General features: G+C 42.5%; 1 protein-coding gene across 1 annotated transcript in view; it reads right to left on the bottom strand.

Annotated features, from left to right (window-relative positions):
• Nucleotides 1-23,259, bottom strand: part of CEP290 (centrosomal protein 290) — a 338,046-nt gene that overhangs the window by 110,384 nt on the left and 204,403 nt on the right. The window contains exons 37-39 of the mRNA XM_077471382.1: nt 18,505-18,718; nt 15,648-15,785; nt 5,086-5,307 (exon numbers count right to left, since the gene is read on the bottom strand). Coding sequence (XP_077327508.1) covers nt 5,086-5,307; nt 15,648-15,785; nt 18,505-18,718 — 574 coding nt within the window. The remainder of the gene's footprint in view (nt 1-5,085; nt 5,308-15,647; nt 15,786-18,504; nt 18,719-23,259) is intronic.

Genomic DNA, 23,259 nt, shown 5'->3' with positions numbered 1-23,259 from the left:
CTAGCCAATTAGAACCTGAGACAACAGCTGGAGCTGCTCTGCTCATTCCTATCGCTGGATCGATCGGGCTCAGGTAAGAAAGAGGGGGGCTCTGGGGGGCAGCTGCAGCACAGAAGGTTTTTCACCTTAATGCATTAAAGTGAAAAACCCCAAGGGTTTACAACTCCTTTAACCCTTTCACTCCCAAGTCCGTACAGAAGTGCCCACAGGTGGCCAAGTCAGTACGGCATATGGACCATATCCATCTCCTAACAGCTTATGGTCACTTCAATGACCACATTATTATCAGAATTATTATAGCTTATATCAGAATTGTCAATTCTTTAACTCTGATCAGTGGATTACAACCCGCTGATCAGTTAATAACCCCTAATGTGACCGCCCCCCCCCCACCCATACCGCCACTTCCCTGCCCCCTGCCTCACCACCCCTGCTGCACCCTTCCATCTAAAACTGCACCCCCCCACTCTTCTCTCCTATCCCCTTAACCCCCCCAATTCCCCTCCCAGCACCAATTACCCCCCCTCCACTCGATCCGACCCCCCCTGCAAACCCGCTCCCTGCAGCCACCATCAATAGCCAGCATTCCTCCTCTTCCACTACCGCTACTACTTCAGGTGCTGCATGGGTCTTGAGGGGGTCCAAATGTGTCCCCCCAGTCAGATCACCCTCCCAAAGGCCCCCGCACCTTCAATCCAAGGCCGCTCCAAGCGTCCTCTCTCTCCTTCCCCTCCCTCTGACTGCAGTTTCTCCCTGCACTGATCTCCATGATCTATTAGGCTGGATATCGAGGCGGGGGGTGGTGCGGGGGGGTCAAGTAGGGGCTTGGGGGGCTTAGTAAACATGTGTTTTTCTAAGCTACCCCTGTAGAAGAGAGGGCGCATGCAGCGATCACTACTCGCTGCTATGTGCCCACTGACACTGACAGCTGATATAGTGTAACCACAAGTATTACAATGTATCAGACTTTCATTTTCTGAATTAATGGAATCTCTATACAGATTTTTTAATTCATTCAAGTAAAGTGATACAGAGAAAAAGGGACTATCTTCAGTCCCTTTCTCTGTCTCAAAAAAAGAGATATGGGGGTTTGTTTACACTTCTGATGTCTCACCAAAAGACCCCCCCCCCCAAAAAAAAAAAAAGAAAGAAAAAAAATGGGGAAAAACCCCCCCACAAAAGTAGTAAGACCCCCCCCCCCCACACTCACCCTTCCACGGTCGCGGTCCCCCCCTCCCCGCACTCAACCCTCCACGGATACCTCAGCTTCTCCTCCCAGCCAACCCGATCCATCCTGATTGGCTAGGTGGAGAAACAGGAAGACTACAGCAAATATTAATTTGCTATTGCCACAAGTGGGTGGGTTCAGGACGCAAAGCTCTGTGCCCTGAGCCCAAGCTTTTTCAAGCCCATTGGAGCTCAGGCTCTAATCATGTGGTTTGAAAATCCCACGCCCTGCAGGTGGGGGGTTCCCTAGTGCCCCTAATGGACCGACCACTCCTGGCAAAACCCCTTTCAAATGGAGCGGACTCTGTCAAGCAGATCCACCTGCTCTGAGGGGGATCTGTCTGCTGATCCCTGCTGTGCAGGTGGATGACAGGTCCGTGTCCGCTCCGCTGATGCAGAGCTGACAGGGACACAGCTCGCTATTCTCTATGGGACAGTCGGATGGAAATGGACCGATTGTCTATTTCCATCAGATACTATCTGATCTGATCTGCTAGATGGAATCCCCATCCGTCTGTTTTTAGCAGACTGGAGCGGATGCAGGTGGGTGTAAATGGACACATGTCCATCCAAGTAGGTCCGCATGCATGTCCCTGAGCTCACACTGTCTGCGTTCGGAGTCATGTACCCACACGGATGTCAGATTGGGAACAGCAGCTATGCCTGTGCAGCCACTGCATCCCAATGGACATAAATGGGACTGCCCGTACAAGGATGCAACACCTATGCCCCTCCATGGGCGTATACTTTAGTATGCGACATGTGAACGATACTTTAGTACTAATTTACCAGAAATTTTGTAAGTTACGTTGTGTTTATGTGCAATATTAATGATTTTAGTGTATTGTTTGTGAAAATAGCAATTTGATGAACATTTGGGCAATTATTGCGGGGCCCAAAAAAAAATAGCACTTCTTTTTATTCTGCAAGTTATGTGCTTTCAGAAAATGTCTAGTTTGAGGGGTCTTTTTCAAATTCTGAAAGCTGTAAGTGAATAATGAAAACCTCCAGATTTTTAGAGAAATTTTTGGGTACGTTCAATTTTCACAATTTTTCAAAAAGGCACAATTTAAAATTTACAAATATTTGTTATTAATTAACACCATACAGGTTAAACTTTTATATTTAGTATGGATTTAGCAGGAATTTTGTAAAATGAGCTGTGTTTTTATCTGCTAATAATGGTTTTAGTGTATTTTTTGTGAATATATTGGTTTGATAAACATTTGCTTAACCACTTCCCGACCAGCGCACGACGATGTACGTCGACAGAATGGCACGGGCAGGCATATTGGCGTACAGGTACGTCCAATATTCAATGCCGCCCTGCCATCGGGAGCGCGCCGCCGGCGGCACGCTCCCGCGCTGGTCGGGACCCCCGTGAGTCCGGTCGCGGGACCCGCGGACTCAATCGCCGCGGGCATCCCCGCGATCGTCTCACGGAGCGGCCGAATGGAGGAAATGCCGAGTAAACAGCATTTCTCCATTCTGCCTAGCAACTAGTGACGCTGATCTCTGCTCCATGTGATTGGAGCAGAGATCAGTGTTCACTAAATGAAAGCCTAACCCCCCCCACAGTTAGTAACACACCCCTAGGAACACTTAACCCCTACACTGCCACCCACTGGTTAACCCCTTCACTGCCAGTGTCATTTACACAGGAATCACTGCATTTATATAGCAGTGATTACTGTATAAATGACAATGGTCCCAAAAATGTGTCAAAAATGTCCGATGGGTCCCCCACAATGTCGCAGTCACAATAAAAATTGCTGATCGCCGCCATTACTAGTAAAAAAAAAAATAATAAAAAATTATTAATAAAAATGCTATAAAACTATCCCTATTTTGTAAACGCTATAACTTTTGCGCAAACCAATCAATAATCACTTATTGCGATTTTTTTACCAAAAATATGTAGAAGAATACGTATCGGTCTAAACTGAGGGAAAAAAATGTTTTTTTATATATTTTTGGGGGATATTTATTATAACAAAAAGTAAAAAATAATGCGTTTTTTTTCAAAATTGTCGCTCTATTTTTGTTTATAGCGCAAAAAATAAAAACCGCAGGGGTGATCAATTACCACCAAAAGAAAGCTCTATTTGTGGGAAAAAAGGACGTCAATTTTGTTTGGGAGCCACGTCGCACGACCACGCAATTGTCAGTTAAAGCGATGCAGTGCCGAATCGCAAAAAGTGGTTTGATCTTTGACCAGCAAATTGGTCCGGTCTGAAAGTGGTTAAATACCACTGGGTCTAAAAAAGAAAAAAAAAATTAGTAGCACCTTTTTTTGTCTAGAAGTCATATGCTTTAAGAAAATATAAGGTTTTGGGGGTTGTTCACAAATTCTGAAAGCTGAAAAGGAAAAATTAACACCTTCAGATTTCAGTTTTTTTAGACAAATTTGGATATTTACACTTTTGCGCCTGTTCAATTTTCACCATTTTGCAAAAAGGCGCAATTTAAAAGTTACAAATATTTGTTATTAACTAAATACAGGCTAAGCTTTTATATTTAGTAGGAATTTTTTTAAAAAAAAATGCTGTGTTTTTATCTGCTAATAATGGTTTTAGTGTATTTTTTGTAAATATATTGGTTTGATAAACATTTGTGCAAATAATGCACGGGCTAAACAATCAGTAGTACTTTCTTTTTATTCTACCGATCATGTGCTTTCAGAAAATATATTGTTGAAAGGGGGGGGGGGTCGTTCACAAATTCTGAAAGCTAGAAGTGAAAAATAAAAAAGCAAAAGGAAAAATTGGTCTGGCCACCTGACTGTACAAAATGGAGCACATGGCCTAGCAGCGAAAGGATTAAAGTACACTATTCAGAAGCCCGACTATTCATATTACTATTACTATATATACACAAGTTAACAATTTGCTGCCTTGACTTAGGCAAATATTCCTTTTATCTACAATTATCCTTATAAAAAACAAATGTTTCTTAAAGAGGAACGTTACTCTCTCAGTCAACATTGACTCATTTTAATCTTTATGCTGCAAGCAAAGATAGATAAATAGATAGGAAAGTATATTTTATTTACTTTTTTTAAACAGCATTATTTTTACATTTCTTTAGTTACTTCCTAGTTTCCATGCCTAGGCAAATTATGTCATACACCCCAGAAGCCCTCAGGAGTGAAGGAGGGCTTTTTTTCAGCTAAGTACACCCTTCTGCCTGTATGCCTAAGCTAAGGCCAGATTTATTCCAGAAAGTAAATGCTACAGGAATCATCTGCCCTTACCCCAGCCAGAAATGTTAGGGGGGTATTTTTCAAAGTGATTTTTCCACAAAATAAAGCATTGAGGCATGGATGGATGGGCGAGTTTGCTTTTGGATAGTAAAAATGAAATAAATTGTGCTTTTGGTTTGTGGTGCTCAGATACAGTGAAGTTCCACTTTAATTGAACACACAAACTTTTCAGCATGCTGGGCATTCTTTGCAAGCAATGAAACAATGAACCGAGCATCACCAGCTGGCGAATAGGCTGAAATTTGAGCCGTTGGTGGCTATGTTGGCTTCACCTGACTTGACAAAAGTAAATTTAAAGATCGACTATGCAGAGTGGAAAATATGTGCCTGAACAATGAGTGCATCCTATGAGAGGCAGTCTCTGTGTAGGTATTCAGGCAGTAGCAGGTGAATTCAATAGCCACCAGTGGAGATTCCCTTTGCAGTGCCCCTACCCATGGGATAAATGAGAGGAAGCTAACAATATATGGCTATCTTTACATACACTGCTCAGTTTTCTCTCATAATACAGATGTACTCTATGTATTGTCACCAATTATTTTTGCCATGATACTGCTGAACCAGCAGACAATGTAAAGGAACAGTATGATATGTACCTGTACGCTGCTCATCAAACGTTTCACCCTTTTTTTCAATTCCTCATTTTCCTTATCTACTTCATCTTTTTCCTTCTGTAGCTTATTAAGGGTTTTCTGCTTTGTTCGCAACTCTTGGTTTAGGTTTTCAAGGTCTTCTGTGAGGTTATTCTCTCTAGCCTTGCTAGTTTTTAGGGCCTCTTTAAGCTTTAGTTGTAGCTCATTTAAATCTTCAATCCGTGCCTGTAACGATAATATCATGTCTCTTCACAATTAAATTTGCCTACTTAAAATACCACAAAGGAATTAGGTTTCGGATTAAAACTCTGTAATCAGCTTTTAAGTTAAGAAAGGATAATGTAACAATTTTCATTTGCAACCAACCCAAGCACCAGGGGACATCATTTGCAAGGAGATGCTTAATGAGAGAATTTGCTTCGAATGAATTATTTAACTCCTGTATCCACACAACGAATATCAATAAAACAAGCCAGACTACACAGGTTACTCAAATGCTTTCCATGTTAGCTCACCTCACTCTACCTTATTGATTTAAAGATCAATACCATGTCAAGTGGCAAAATAATACATAAATACCAAGCATTGCATCTTTTCCAAAAATGCCAATAGGAAACTGACTGTGTGTAAATAGTGCACAACAAGTTAAAAGAACATTACAATTTTACTATTAGACTATAAATAACAGCTACTGAATTCTCTGTAGCGTAATCACCCCCTGAAAGTGGTGGGTACTTGTGTGCAAAGATCTCACAGGAAGAGCGCCCAAAGATAATAGAGACTAAGGGGTGATCTGAAGATGTTCTCCCTGAACTATCAGTTTGTGAACTGATGCTGTGTTTGGAAAACTAGCTGTGATAAGACTCAGCACCTGTTATCGGTTTCATCCATTGTAATGCCTGCTGACCTATTTGAATACTGTTGAGCAAACAGTCACATACACTTGCGCTCTAGTGATCCTATTCTATTAAAATATTTGGATTTATACAAGCAATGATAAAATTGACACTTGGATCTCATCGTTGTCCACAAGCGGTTTGCTGTAAAGCGAATCTCTTGTGATCCAAGGAGATTAAACCAAGATTTTACTTGTGAACCTAACCCGACTTAAGGGTCTCCACTCCATATGTCCACATTTGGTGTGTTCCACTGAGGGTGCAGGTCAGTCTAGGAGTCTGCCCTGACCGCATAAAATCCACAGAACAAACAGAAAAATCTCAGCCACAGCACAAGCCCAGCATGTGGCAAGTGATGGCAGCCTCAGCCTAGCTCCATCCAGGACATATTTTGCCCCACCCACGGGTCTTAGTCATGGAAATAAGCTGCTTGGGTGGGACGAAACATGTTGGGGGCATGGCCTGGATGGAGCTAGGCTGAGGCTGCCATCACTTACTACACTCTGGGCTTGTATGGTGTGTGGTGGCTGAGATGTTTCTCTGTTTCTTCTCAATATTTAAACTGTTCCATGAATGTATGCCAAGATATGGTCACCACAGTAATTAGCTGAGCACTGCTCTGAGGCTGAATACAGCCCTGTGGTAATCGCAAAGCAGGTTCGGTCAAACCACATCATAACTTCATTTCTCCCATCTCTGTAGGAAATGGCCTACAGTCATAAACAATTAAAAGATAGGTACAGCTTTAAAAACATGTTACACCTGTATTTAGGGTGTAACATGTTGGTATGCAGCAGCCCCCCTCACCCCTAGAGGTCCCCCATACAGCACAGGGTGGGAGTTTTTCTCCCCTGCATTTGCTGTCACATATACAATTTGTGGCGATTGTGTGAGGCTCCGCGTGCACAACCGCATCAATCCTTCAGCAAGTTCTGTGAATAGGGAAACAACAAGTCTCATCTCCCACAGCAGTAGACAGCCGCTGCTGTACCAGATTGTGGCCTGCTACTCACTGTGTCTGGATTGTTTCTCTATGACCTTGGACTAAGTCCCTGCTATACCAGATTGCTGTCTTGTGCCCCTGGACTTATTCCTTGATGTGACCTCCTGCCACCCTGTTATATTTCTGCCTGTCCCTCATTGTATTTGCATTATTGCCCTGTGGCCTTCCCCTTATCCGACTCCCTGCTTTTTCCAGCCCCTCTCCAAATAAAGAACCCCTTGACAAGGGGCCCTAAAAATCACACTTGATCTCAACATGTGTTCTGTTCCACCTACACCTCCATTACAGTGAACTATACTTTAGCTAAACTCCATGAAAATTGCTGACCTTTTCAACATATTTAAACAGGAAGACATTAGATCTTGATTTAAATAGTGAAGATAAATAAAGGTGATGCAATTGAGCAAATAAAACACACAATTTACACAGTATATACATTTTCATGATCTAATGAAAAAAAAAAAAAGATAAGATTGTACAATCCCTACATTTGCTACCACTTCAAATCCATGAAATTTGAATTTGGTGTTCCAGAATAAGTGTCAATGATTAGAATCTCCTTAGGGAGTATGCAGGTGGAACCTGTCTTATTTAAACCTAAACATCTAAAGTTTAATCTTCTCTTTACTTTTGACATTTATAGTGTCATCATTTCAAGATCAAAGGGGCCCTCTAAGAGCCTCAGAAAAAAATGTGTGGATTCTTATTAGTTCTGAGAAGAAAACAAATGTTTTTTACATGACTCTAAATGATGCAGTCTGCTAACAGCATCAACAGAACCGTTTCAGTTTTTCTGACCCCCACTGATTTCTATCTTAGCCTTGTGAGTGTTGTTATTTTTAAATCTCATTGGACTGAAAAGAACCACCACATTTTTTAAAGAAATCGTTTATTCTTATGTGTTAGCTTTGTAAATTGAGCCTATAGTGTGTTGAGACATTTGGTTCCACAGACATAGAAGATATGCAATCATTACATTATACAAGCATATCTCCCTATTCAGCACATTATAGGCCAGGCATGTCAAAAACTGTTATTTTCTGGGCACCATGCAGCCTCTTTGTTCCTTGTCTAAAGCTCTTAGTGGCTTTGAAGATTAAAAAAAAAAAAAAAAAGTAACAAAATTATAATGCACTTTCAGCTCATAGGCATGACCCTCCATAGACATAATGAGGTTCCCTTGAAGACTTTAGCTCTCTCAATATTAAAGTGGTTGTTAGCCCTTACAGACGACTTTGACCTATAGGTAAACCTAGATTAAGGCTTACCTGTAGGTTCAAGAAATATCTCCTAAACCTACACGGTTTAGGATATTTGCAAAAGACAGCCACCTCTGTCTATGGCACATGCGCCGTAGGCAGCAGCGCGCAGGTGCACTGAGCATTCCATTGTTAACGGCGATCATGCCGTTAGCAGCGGCTCCCGCACGCCAATCACAGTGCCGGAGCCACGATACCCGAAAGGAAGATGGACGCTTCGTGGAAGAGGGGACAGCGGTGACATCGCTGGCTCCTGTGTCAGGTAAGGCACACATAATTTGCTACTACGTGATGCATAGTAGCCCATTATGCTTTACCTTTGCAGGGAAACAAAGCGGAAGTAAAACCCATCAGGGTTTACTTCCTCTTTAAGCCACTGTTTAAGAGTTTGACATGCTTGCTATAGGCTCAGTTCACAAAACTAAAACATCAGGGTGATAATTATTTTAAAAAAGGTATTATTTTCAGTATAAGGCCAAATTCACAAGCCTTTAGCACAAGGATCTTACTGATACTAGCCACATGAGATCATTACCCTGGTGTGTTACATTTGTGCATTTAAAATATAATTGAAAAGAGGAAAATAGGGATAGATAGATAGATAGATAGATAGATAGATAGATAGATAGATAGATAGATAGATAGATAGATAGGATAGATAGGATAGATAGGATAGATAGCTCTGTGCTTGCCTGTTATCTACATCCAGACCAGAGGAGGCGAACCTGAATGCCATCTTCTGAGGATGGTGTGGGCTTACCTAGGGACGCATGAAACAGAGGAAGTCTAGAGGGTCAACCTGAAGGCTGCTATGCAAGAGAGATAGGTAGAGACAGAAAGCTAGATAGAGAAGAAAGGTAGAAAGAGAGATGAATGGGGGGCGTGACCTGGACGGAGAACGAGATGGCAGCTTAAGCCGAGAGCTCCTGCAATCCAGGGACCAAAAGCCTGCCTGTAAGGGAGCCTACGCCTCGATCCTGCTATGAACAGGTACACCCGAAGCTCGTCCACCTCCCGCACCCCTAAGGAATCTCACTCCGAACTGGGTAAAAACATCCCGTAGATATTCCGGTCTCATGCATGTGGAGGACCTTGACAACTGGGGACGGAGACACATTATTAGGGTGCGGGGAGTCCCTGAGAGTACTGACTCAGGAGCACTACAGCAGACCATATGCACCATTTCCATTGACTTAATTGATCGCCCTGCGGACTCTCCCATTGACATGGAAAGGGCCCATCGTGCCCTCTGCCCCCAACCCCAGGACAACGAACCACCAAGGGACATCATATGCTGTGTTGTTAACGTTTCCCTCAAAGAAGAAATATTGTGAAAGGTCAGAGAGATGGGTCGAATTCTATACAATGGGACCGAGGTGAAATTCAGTTCGGACGCTATACCTAAATTATCCAACCACATATACCGCTCTGCCTTCCATGCCACCAACCCTGAAGCCAAATCGAAAGGCGTCTCTATTCTAATTTCCAAACACGCAAATTTCCAACTGACAGACCCTCTAATAGACCCAGAGGTTAAGTTTGTTTTCCTTAAAGGGATATACACCTCTAAATCGATAACACTGGATAATATATATTGCCCCAATGACCACAGAGTTGCCTTTTACCAAAAAATTTGTGAACTTTTGACCTCGTTCTGGGCTGGTCTAGTTCTTCTGGGTGGCGACTTCAATGTTCCTCTAAACCCCTTACTAGATACCTCCACGGGGACGTCTACTTTAACTTATAGGGTGCTACGCCAGATTAAAACCCAACTTCAAACCTTAACCCGCCATGACACATGGTGAACTCTGTCTCCCCCAATCAAGGGCTACACTTTTTATTCCGCCCCTCATCAAAAATACTCCAGGATTGACTTATTTTTTCTCTCACAGGCAGACCTACCTTTCCTACAACAATCCACCATCGAGCCAATGTTCCTTTCTGACCACCACCCTATTACAGTCACGCTATCTTTCCCCGAAACGTGCCTCAAAACAAAAGTTTGGCACTTAAACCCCTTGCTACTTACAGACCCAGTTGCTCTTGAACACATACGCTCACGTATCCAGCTGACGAGAACTCAAATCCGAACATCTCCCTGATCTCGCTCTGGGAATCGCACAAATGCGTAATTCGAGGCGAACTGTTAGCTCTAACTGCAAAGGCCAAAAGGCTCCATCAGGAACATATTAACACCCTCCTGAAGTCAAGTAGAATGTTAGAATTGTCCCACAAACAGACCCAAGCTCAAACTACCCTACAGAAACTGGCCCATACCCGTGCCCCCCTTTTAGAGGAACTGGGCAAACACACTAAAAGATGTTACATCCTTGGCCAGAGGATCTTCTACGAACATGGCAATAAATGTGGACGACTTCTGGCACGGTCGGTACAATCATCCAAACTGTCGTCCACTATCCACAACATACGCAACTCCAGTGGTACCCTTCTGGCCAAAAATGAAGATATCGCCAAAGAATTTGAATGTTTCTATTCAAAACTCTATAATCTCCACCCCAATCACCCGACTCAGGCCTCCCTTGAAACATGTAAGGCCCTTATTCAGGATTTTCTTTCCCAGTATAGTCCCAAACCAATTTCCTCCCAGCACACACAAATCTTGGAAAAACACTTCACCATAGAATTAGAGGCTGCTCTAAAACAAATGAAAATAGGCAAAAGCCCGTGTCCCGACGGATTCACCCTCCAATATTATAAAACCTTCACAGAAATCCTCTCTCCAAGACTTCTGCATACGTTTACTTTGAAATCTCCCCGCACCTCCCTGCCATGCCTCCTCAAAGATCTGGAAACCTTTGGGAGAATCTCAATTGTCAAGATTAACTACACAAAATCCCATGCCTTAAACGTCCCCCCCCCCCCCCCGACGAGGTTTCCCACTATCAAGAGTCTTTCCCATTTCACTGGGAAAAGACTGCAATTACCTACTTGGAAATCCAAATCCCAACCTGCCTATCAGACCTTTACTCAACCAATTTCCACAAGGTCCTGATTAAGTCCCAAAACCACCTTAAAGAATGGTCGAGTCTGAATGTGTCATGGTTTGGCCACTTGGCTCTAATCAAAATGATTATCTTACCACATTTGCTGTACCTAATCCAAACAATCCTGATAGCCTTACCCACTAGCTTCTTTTCTACCCATCGGAAGGCCTTTTCTGCCTTTGTCTAGAGAGACTCCCCTCCATGTATTAAATAGGCTCGCCTTACACTACCTAAATTCAGAGGCGGAATTGGGCTCCCAGACTTGCATAAATATTATGTTCCGTGTCACCTCACAAGAATCGCTGACTGGAACATTCACACCTCGGAAAAATCATGGGTATCCCTTGAAAATGCCTTCTCACCTAGACCTATACACCTCCTCCCTTAGCTACCCCCAAAACACTGGCCACAAATACTTCTGACACATCCACTCATTTATACAACATTAATGATGTTTAACCAGTTCCCGACCAGCGCTCGCCGATGTACGTCGGCAGAAGGCACGGGCAGGCATATTGGCGTACAGGTAGTCCAATCTTTAATGCCGCCCTGCCATAGCGAGTGCGCCGCTCGCGTGTCGGTTGGGACCCCCGTGAGTCCGGTCACGGGTCCCACGGATTCAATCGCCGCGGGCATACTTGCAATCATCTCACGGGGAAGCTGAACGAAGAAATGCCGTTGTAAACAGCATTTCCCCATTCTGCCTAGCAACTAGTGACGCTGATCTCTGCTCCATGTGATTGGAGCAGAGATCAGTGTTCACTAAATGAAAGCCCAGTCCCCCACAGTTAGTAACACACCCCTAGGAACACTTAAACCCTACACTGCCACCCTCTGGTTAACCCCTTCACTGGCAGTGTCATTTACACAGGAATCACTGCATTTATATAGCAGTGATTGCTGTATAAATGACAATGGTCCCAAAAATGTGTCAAAAATGTCCGATGTGTCCGCCATAATGTCGCAGTCACAATAAAAATCACTGATCACCACCATTACTAGTAAAAAAAAAAAAATATTAATATAAATGCCATAAAACTATACCCTATTTTGTAAACGCTATAACTTTTGCGCAAACCAATCAATAATCGGTTATTGCGATTTTTTTTACCAAAAATATGTAGAAGAATACGTATCAGCCTAAACTGAGGGAAAAAAATGTTTTTTATATATTTTTGGGGGATATTTATTATAACAAAAAGTAAAAAATAATGAACTTTTTTCAAAATTGTCGCTCTATTTTTGTTTATAGCGCAAAAAATAAACGCAGAGGTGATCAAATACCACCAAAAGAAAGCTTTATTTTGGGAAAAAAAGGACGTCAATTTTGTTTGGGAGCCACGTCGCATGACCGCGCAATTGTCAGTTAAAGCGACACAGTGCCGAATCACAAAAAGTGGTCTGGTCTTTGACCAGCAAAATGGTCCGGGCTGAAGTGGTTAAGAAAGCTTCAACCTGCAGATCCTTTGCCCCTATTCCGGGTCCGTTAACCACACTAAGAGCAAACCCTGATTTCCCTCCGGGAGACTCGTCCAACTTCCTCCAGCATGAACGGCCATTTGAAGATGTCCTAACCTTCCATTTCTACTCAGATGGAAAACCCAACCCCTAGACAGACTCAGAGCAATTACCAAAACGTCCTCCATCTCCTTCTGGACATATAGACAAATACGCCATTTCCTTTCTACTCACTCCACCCAAGCTAATTGGACAAGGCAACTTACTCCATTTGAATCTCTTTGTCACTGCAAGACACCTCAAAGACATCTCATTTCTCTTTTATACAACCTACTCTTAGAACCCCCCAACCTGACTCTCTCTCCATCACAAAACTTATGGAATAGAGATTTACAAACTCCCCTGACAACTGAGGAATGGACTAGAGTCCATGAATATGCACACGGGGGCTCGTTGAATGTCGCTATCCAGGAGAACAGATACAAGGTGATTACCAGGTGGTACAGAACACCCTCCCGTCTCCATAAATTCTCACCCACAATACCAAACACTTGCTGGAGATGTAATTTGGAGGTAGGGACTATGTTCCACATCTGGTGGGATTGCACAAATCTTCAACCCTTTTAGAGGGAGGTTCATAGCTTAATCTTACAGATTACTACATTCACCATTGACTACACTCCAGCACAGTTCCTTCTACACCACACATCCCTATCCAAAAAAAACTACTACAAATCTCTTGCCATGCATATGGTCAATGCAGCTAGGTTATGTATTCCTAAACACTGGCGTTCAACATGCATTCCGACAGTCAGGGAGTGGTTCGCAAGAATTTCAAGAGTCAAAGACATGGAGGAATTGATCCATATCACACAGGAAAGAATAAACAAATTTTCATTTACTTAGGCCTGCTGGTCACATGTCATGACTACTGATAAATACCGGCAATACGTAACCCCAGGCTAAGATGCCTACCTCGCAGGGCTGCGGGGAGTCTCCCCCCCCTGTCTTCGGGGGTGGGAGCGGCACCATCCCTGTCCCCTATACCTATGCTAAATATCCCTGGCAAACTCTTCCCCCCCCCTCTTCCTTAAACCCCTACTCTCCCTCCCTCTGGCCCCTCTCCTCTACACTCCCTTTTCCTATCCCTTTCCCTCTACTTTGCTATCTCAATGGAGCAGGCGCCCCCTCTTGGACGCCTGTCACACCCTACCAAGCATCACTACATTTACCTCCCGGACCAGGTTTGGAGTGGTAAACCCCCTCCTCTTGCCTTTTGCAGGGAGGGGGGCCTTGGGAGGAGGTGAAGGGTGAAAATGTCCCTCCACCCTTAGAATTCATTTCATTTTTATAAACCGTTCCTGGTCCTTGATCATAGCCCTGTCTGACAGGGCGCACCTATGGACTTTCATCTTTATTTGTTATTGATTTGTTTTCTTCACCATAAGCTGTACCAATACGACTGTATTAACCCATTTGTCTGTATCTATTGGTTTACTGAATAAAATATTTATGGAAAAAAAAAAAAGAGATGAAAAGAGATGGTACTTTGCTTTTAATTTGTGCTCACTTTCAGCCATTTCCAAGTGGGTAGGCCTGGAATTTAATAATTTGTGAAGTCTGCTGCACAAGATCAATGCCTTGTGATGTAGTGTAGACCAGAATGCTTTTGCTCTTAAAACTCTAGGTAAACCCACACCATCTGTGGGAGACACAGAGGGTCAAACTTATGTAACAGAAGGATTGAGACAGACAGATTTTGATTTGTCAGTTTAAAGGATACGTTCAACTTTGGAACATGCTACATGTTCCAGCTCCTACAGCCCTCCACTCCCGACCCCCCCATCCTGTGACAGCAGGCGGGGGATCATCTCCCCGCATCCACTGTCATAATTTAAAAACAACACAGCAACGTCATACATTTACAGATTTCTGTTTAGGCACTATCCAGGTTCTGAGTGCTGCAATACTTTGTATCAGCACCTGCCACTGTTATTTTGCTAGTGTTATCAAGTTGGAGCCATCTCCTGGCCAACAGGGGCAGCACATTTCAGATTCTAGAAAGAGGCAAAGCTGCAGCGCAGCAAAGGGTACCGACATGAGTAAAGCAGGGTATACACAGACCGAAAATGGGACAGTTCAGCAGAAATTTCGGTCCATGTGTACCGCTGTATGTTAAACAGAAGCCGCTAAAACCGATGGGATGGGTAGGGTGTCAGAATACAATAGAACAGCGGGAAAGGGTGCTGGTGCGTGCTCTGGCAGCTCATCGACTCTTCCAGCTCTCAGGTAACCGCCTGTCCATATGATGTGTGGGTGGAAATCTATCCTGAGAGTCTGCAGGAGCATGAGATTGTGCCGTGATCTGCTGATCACAGGTGCAATGCTCTGCAGGTTCCTTCGACAAATTACTATTTTATACCTGCAAAAAATGTGCATTTATTGTATTTTTTTTTCAAAAGATGAACTTCTCCTTTAAAATGGAATTAAACTTACCGACCCTCTATGGCACAGACCTCTTCAGTGGTTTCAGTGTAAGAATGTTAGTATTGGTCACGAATCTACCCAATGGGTATAAAGAGAGCCACAAAAACCTGAAGGAGGCTTCCATATTCTATCTAGAACTACAAAAAGTTTTGGCTGCAGATAAACTTTAAAATAAATCACACTATTCTGAATGAGCTATTTAAGGAAAGGTTACACTTTGCAAGTATAACTAGAGTTTTCATACACTGTGGTTATATTATTTGTGTCAGAACCTCAAAACAGATTATAAAATAAAGTTCCTTATGCAGTTTTTGAGATGTCCAGAAATACAGCAGTAATATGTAATTCATACTTGCACATTAGCATTAATTCCAGAAGTAGCATTCCAGGCTATATCCCTGACCATTCATGCATGGTGTAGCTGGAAATATGTAAAATAAAATGTCATCATTCTCACCTTTAAATCTTTGGTCTGTCTGTCAACAATCTGCTGAATGTTTAAATTGTCCTCCTTTTGTGCTGCAGCGGAAATAATCTGCTGTTCAGCATGAGCAGTCATTTCTGCCCGAAGAGCTAGCAGAGCTTTGCTTAAAGCCTGGAAAAAAGATAATATAACATAGTAGCACAACTGTCCAATACACTTAATACATCCAAACGTTCTAAAGTTTAAAAGAAGATAATTTAACAAGCAAGGTAGCCAAATATAAAAAAAAAAAAAAAAAAAAATACAATATATGCCTAATTAATTGGAGCGAAAAAAAAAACCTGTAAAAGTGATTGTTAAAATTTTTTTTTTTTTTAAATAACAAGCACGTCTATACTTACCTGCTCAGAGTGGCCGCGAACCTCCACTTTTCAGGTCCCCTGCCGGCGCGCCTGGCCCCTCCCACCTGTGCAGTGTCCCCATGGGAAGCTGTTTTCCATGGGGGCATTTGTGCGTGTTCGCTCTTGAGCCCTCTTCTGCGTCCATTGACACAGACAGCAGGACTCGGCCCCGCCCCCACTTCCCCATCACTGGCATTGATTGGCATCACTGGGAGCCAATAGCTCCTGGTGCCCAAGCAAAGCCAGCAAGACCCGGAAGTTAGGGGAGCAAGGGAGCTGCCGACATACTGAATCGAATGAGGGCTCAGGTAAGTAAAAGGAAGGGGGGGGCAGATGCTGATCCCGAAACATTTTTTACCTGAATACAAAGAATGCATTAAGTTAAAAAATATTTAGGCTTTACAACCACTTTAACCCAAAATTTTAAAAATTAGATGTCAGCCAGTTGCAGTGTCTCTCTTAGGCCTTTCTGCAAGCCTTCTTTATATATTTTTTAATCTGGTGATCATGTCTTTCTTGGACCTTAATAGGACCTTTGCTCCTAGGGCAAAAAATGCCCATAAAAGCTTTTTCTCCTAGAGTGAAAAAGCTTGCCCCCATATAGGTCTATTGGGAAGCAACCATTTTAAAGTTTATAGGATGAATGCTCCCTGCTGCAGAGCTTGCTCCTTTCAACTCCTTGGCCTGCCATTCCACAGTTATGCCATTGCTTGTAGATGTGCATCCGCTTTGACATGGCACAGCCATGGGTCTGCAACATTTAAAAGGGCAAAGAGAGTGACTGGCCACAGCTCAAAAGCAATAAAACAAATAGAGATAAAGATTGGGAAAAATAAAATTTTTAATTGCACATTCTACAAAAAAATGTGGAAGGTTTAAACATAATCATACTGGAATTCCTGGTCATATGTAGATATGTTCTCAATCCGCCCCTATGAACCGAGGGAGATATGTAGAGTCACTGTTGTCACTGGAGGGTTCCACTCCACTGTACAGTGCCAATGACATTTTTTTTTTAAAGTGCCACCACTGCTGTCCATAGAAACTGTTACCCAGATCGGGATCAAGATATTAGTGCCCGATATGTAAGAATGCTGACTACTGAGCAATAACGTAAAAGGTAAGCAAGCGTATTAGGTGTAAGAATGTCTAGAAATTTATATATATATATATATATATATATATATATATATATATATATATATATATATATATATTATCCCTTATAAATACCACTGAAAAACTAAAATGATTTAGTCAGTCATAGAATAGGGTGTGTGTGTGTGTGTATATATATATATATATATATATATATATATATATATATATATATATATATATATATATATATATATATATATATATACACACACACACACACACACACACACACAGTAGGTAAGGTTGAAGACAATAATCTATCCAGTACAACCTGTCTAGGTGTATGTGTGTCAGTGTCTATAATTATTTCCCATATCCCTGTATGTTGTGTTCACTAAGATGCACGTCCGAGTCTCAATATCAATTCTTCCCGCTGACGCCACCAATAGTCACATCCTTATTGCCCCGACAGTGAAAAAACCCCTACGCAGCTTAAGGTTAAACCGCTTCTCCACCAATCTCATTGTGTGGTCCCGTGTCCTCTTACACTCCCTAAGACTGAATCGTTTTTTCCTATGCTGGGATCGCCATTGAGGTATTTGTATATCGCTATCTTATCTCCTCTCAAGAGTCTCTTCTCCAGAGAGAATAGATTTAGAGCTTGTTGCCGTTCCTCATAATTGAAGTCCTTCAGTCCCCTTATTAATTTTGTTGCCCTTCTCTAGGCTCTCTCCAGCTCCAGCACATTATTTCTGAGGACTGGTGACCAGAACTGGACAGAATACTCCAGATGTGGCCGAACCATAGTTTTATAAAGTGGCAGGATTATAGTTTCATCTCTGGAGTAAATTTCCTAATCTATGAATGCTAATATTCTGCCGGCTTTGCTAGCTGCAGCTTGACATTGCATGCTATTGCTCAGTCTTCTATTAGAACCCCCAGATCTTTCGCCATCCTTGATTCCCCCAGAGGTTCTCCTCCAGTGAGTAGTTTGTGTTTATGTTTTTAGCCCCCAAGTGCTTTACTTTACATTTCTCAACATTAAACCTAATTTGTCATGTAGTTACATATATTTTAGGAATGCATTATATCAGATGCACTATTTAAAAAAGCTAAAAAAAACAAACAAAAAAAAAAAGCAGCAATATTGGGATGTGGAAAGTATATAAAGTTGGTGATAGTAGTCATGGTGTTATGTACTCAAGACAATCGCCATGGGACATTATAATGAAAACTGCATTAGCAAGCCCAGAGTAAAAAGTGCATGCTGTGTTAGCTCAACCACAAATAGAAAGGATTGTATTTTATTCCAAATACTGTATTGCTCTTCAGCATCACAGTTTGTTTCAATGGAATGAAAATTTTGTATAATAAAACAAGAGAAATACCTTCTGCTGCTTTTCCTTGTGGGATACTTGGTTCTTCAAGCGTTCCACGAGATTCTTCATTGTTGCAGTTGGAGCTCTGGTATTTGCCTCTTTTTGGGCTTCAAGTTCAGTATTCAAGTAATTAATTTCCTTTTCCATCTCAGACACCCGTGCTCTTAGTGCCTCAGCTTCACCCTTATGTTTTTTGATCTCCATAATGTAATTCTCTTCAAGCCTAGTTCAAAAGAACATAATGAAATCTATGTAAGCTAGCATGGCTTCAAAAATAAAAGCTGGTCTGCTGTAAGCTTTGCATTTGTATCACTTTCACAAATAGGCAATGCATTTCAATTAAAGAGACACCATCCCTTTGTCCATCTAAGTAGAATTATTGCCTCTCATTTAAGTAAAAAAAAAATATATAAAAAGAATGATATGTGTTCGTGCGCGTGTGCATGTGGATGCTATAGCTGGAGTGGAGAGGGATTAGAGCACCTGTCAGTTTTTATTGCTGTCTGTGCCCCAAGGACAGTCACTCTCTCTATTTGTCCTGTTTACAATTATCAATGAAAATAAGGTAAACCAATGTAGCACCCTCGAGCGTGTGCTACTAGAAGTTAGTGTAGGTAAAAGCATTTGTCTGGTTCTGGGTCACGGAATCTGGGTCAGGGTTATTAGAATTCAGGGCTGGATGACTCATTCTGGTAGCTCTCTTGTGCCCCCCCGAGTATTGAAGAACGTTCTAGAAAATAGCACATAAATAGACATGGGCCATGCCAACAAGGGAGTTGGGTAGAAGATGGAGATGCAGAGCTGAGGGAGGCTACCGGTGGCCCTTAAGGGACCCCAACCGGGGGGGGTTTACCTTGGGCTGGAGCTTTGGAGGCTGGCATGGAAGGATCCCACTACAGGAGGCAGTTGTAGGGAATCAAGCCAGAGAGGCAGCGGAAAGACAGTGAGTAGATCAGCATGGTGCAGGTACAGACAAGGGAAGAGACTGCCAGCTGTAGCAGTGCTCTCTTGAAGGCTGCAGTGTGCCAAGTCTTCATCAAACCTTGGCCCGGGGAAACATCATGTGCAATCTGTCAGGACTGGGAAAAGGAAGACAGTCAGGTGTGCTAGCATTTTCTGCAAGCAATGGAACTGGGATCAGTGGCCACAGGGAAGTAGGAGAGGTTATATGCGGTTTCACTCCATATGTGCTACTTTTCAGGGGACTGAAAGCGACTGCCTGTAATGGCCTGTTTCTGAACTGACAATAAGCCTGTCAGTTCCCTCAGAAGTGAACCAGCAGAAGCTGTACAAAACTGAAACAACGTTTGTGCAAGTGGAAGGCTGAAGAGGAGTCTGTAAATAGGGAGGATGTGTCCCTGAAGTTAATTTATACTGGGCATCCCATAATCCTTTACCCCATCCAAGTTATTAGCCCCTAATAAAACAATAAAACCAAGGCAAAGACTGATTTCTGTGTCCAGATGAAAGAAGGAAATGTGGCGTGACTGGCTGTGCAGCAGTGGGGAACCCTTTCATTTGCAGCACCTGCAGGGGTAGTGCTACATGAAAATTCCAAATTTTGGATTGTCCCTAGACAAGTAATAGACAGGAAATCCTCCCATAGGGACACTAGTTCTGGTGACCTCGGGGTCCCCAAGGAATTCCCTTAATTTGCACGGATTTTCTCTCACTTCCAGTTAGGCTATGGAACAGGAAGTTAAGGAGAATCTCCGCAATGGGACACAGATGAGTTATAACCCTCCCTAGCTCTATTCAAAATGAAAAGAAAAAAGTTTTGCCTATACTGCTACTTCTTCTAATTGCCTCTGGATGCCCCTGCCCCATTTATCATAACATAATAGTGCCCTGTGAACAGATGACTTCCAAACACTATTATATGTGTGGGTGAGCCAGTGACATCTTCTGCTATCTGACAGCAGAGAGTTAGAGAAGTGCTGCTAGGAGGCACTGTCACTGGAGAAAGCTTCTCTTTAGGCTGTGCATTGCAGTAACGCTTGCATATTACCACAACGCATGTAATGCACTGTGAAAGCATCTATGTGGTACCATTCACTGTAAAATTCTTCTAACATTTTGTTCATTACAGGTGAGTTACCAGTCCATTTGGGATGACTAATACAATTTGCAAAAAAAAAAAAAAAAAAAATGAGAGTGCAAAATCTGGTGCAGCTGTGCATAGTAGCCAATCAACTTCTAACTTCAGCTTGTTCAATTAGGCTCGGACAAAAAAAAAGATTTTGCACTTAGGGGGGTTTCTCTCCTCCTCTGTACTTACCACAACACAAGTGATCTTGGGGGTGCTTTTGCGACTTGTCATGCGACTTGGGCCTGCAAAGTTGCATGACAAGTCGTACCCCTCGATTTCCAAGGAGTACCATTCATATCTGTGACTTCAAGTCACACCGACTTCAAAGTAGCCCCTTCACTACTTTGGTCCAACTTTGATAAGTTGAGGTCCATAGACCTCAAGTTTACACAGGCATTCCCTGAAATTGCGGCTGCAAAATCATGCGACTTTCAAGTTGCAGCAGTGTAAAAGGAGCCTTAAAGTTGCCTTTAACCACTTGACATCCGCGCTATGGTCGAATGATGGATCTGAATTCCCGGGAAGCCGACATGACGGCCTCCCCTGTGCACGCTCCCTGCACGCACCCTACAGGGGAGCGAGCTGTGATCACTGAGTCACTGAGACTCGGGTGATCACTGATCCGAGTAAGGTGCCGGTCTCGTACCCTTACCATGTAATCAGTTGTCAGCCAATGACAGCTGATCACATGATCAAAACAAAAGCTTGGTGATCGTTTTTTTACCCTCCTGACAGCATCTTAAAAGGACATCGGTCTCGAAAAGGAAGAGGCAATTATGCCTCATTTATGCCACCTATCAATGCCCACCAGTCGTGCCAATCAGTGCCACCTAGAAGTGCTGCCTATCAGTGTAACCAATCATTGCCCATCACTGTCGCCTCATCAGCATACATCAACGATGGACAAAAATGACCTGTTTTAAAATTTTAAAACAACATAAAATATATTTTTTTTTTTTATTCGGTCTTTATACATTTAAAAAATAAAAATAAAATAAAAAATAAAATTTGCAGAGCTGATCAAATACCACCAAAACAAAGCTCTATTTGGGGGGGAAATGATAAAAATTTCATTTGGGTACAGTGTTGTATGACCGCGCAATTGTCATTCAAAGTGCATCAGCACTGAAAGCTGAAAATTGGTCTGGATAGGAGGAGGGTTTAAGTGCCTGGTAAACAAGTGGTTAAAAAAAAAAAAAGTCCTATTTGTATGTGTGTAAGGGATCCATAAAAGTCAAAACAGAGACAAGGCGTTACTATAGGTACCTGATGTATGCCCATACGGAATGTTTTTCAAGAAAGAAAATGTTTGGCACAAATATATGAAAGGAAAGGCTATGAAAATGTATTTCACATTTGTCCCTTGTGTGTGAAAGTCTCAAACTCTCTGACCCTGATATCATTAAAAGAAAGAGGCCAGGGTTCTAGGAAAGCAGACGTTTCCTAATTTACACTGGTTTCTAAAATATGTTCTCATTGGGTTAATTCACATGATCAATCCTGCAGTGCCTAGTAGTTTATTTAGACAATGGTAAAACGGTTTCTCAGAAATTAGCTTTATAGAATAGTATACCTCCCAGAAAGCAATAAACCACAATGCTATAAGGTTACCCGGGGATCTATAAAAGTGTTCAGTGAACATATCACCATCAAGAGAGTGCATTGAAATACTCATGAAAGGCTACTTTATAACAATCCACTTTATTGCCTGCATCCTTATATTGGGCATGCTTAAAGTATCTCAATATACACAATAAATAAGGAAAAAGTAGAAATTCATAGTATCAATCTGAATTCAAAGTACACAGACACATGCATGTTCTTTATGTGTGGTACATGTTATTAAGAATATATGAGTTTTAAAAAAAAAAAAAAAAACTATTTTGGCAAGACAGTGGCAAGAGAAGAAAACAAACAGTATGTGAACAATGTCACACATTTTTGTTTCTGCCTTTCAGATAATTATTTCCAGATGCCACAACTGACAGATAATGACTACAAAGCCATTCATATACTGTAATGCAGTAACTAATAACTTTGGTGTAGGTTTGCCACCTCATTACTTTAAAAAAATGAACACATATGAATTACACAGGTTCTGTGGCTGATTAAAGGGGTTGTAAAAGGTACGTGTTTTTTCACCTTAATGCATTCTATGCATTAAGGTGATAAACATCTGACAACACCGCCCCCCCAACCCCCCGTTTTACTTACCTGACCCCTCAAAAGTCCCGCGCTCACCCCGACATCCTCTTCGCCGCTCAGCGTGGTCGTTGATTGGTTACAGAGGATGGATTGAAAGCAGTGCAGCCATTGGCTCGCGCTGCTGTCAATCACATCCAATGACGCGGCACGCCGGGGGCAGTGCCGAATGATACAGTGAGCGGCTATGGCCGCCGGCTGTATCACGGGAGTGCGCCCACAAGCACTCCACACCATGCGAGGGAGCTCGCATGAAGGCGTTGAGCCCTTGCGGGTGGGGGGGCTGAAACAGCCCCCGAGGGACCCCAGAAGACCAGGTTCGGGGCCACTCTGTGCAAAACGAGCTGCACAGCGGAGGTAAGTATAACATGTTTGTTATTTAAAAAAAATATGTATATATCTTTAGTGATCCTTTAAGGTGGTAATGAAACTCACTTGGTGCCTTATCTGCAGTAAATTAGCCACAGAACCTG

This window comes from Lithobates pipiens, unplaced genomic scaffold, assembly GCF_037356315.1.
Source record: "Lithobates pipiens isolate NorthernLeopardFrog02 unplaced genomic scaffold, aLitPip1_a1.2 Scaffold_8, whole genome shotgun sequence".
NCBI classification, from domain to species: domain Eukaryota; kingdom Metazoa; phylum Chordata; class Amphibia; order Anura; family Ranidae; genus Lithobates; species Lithobates pipiens.
This window is presented reverse-complemented; position numbering and strand designations above follow the sequence as displayed.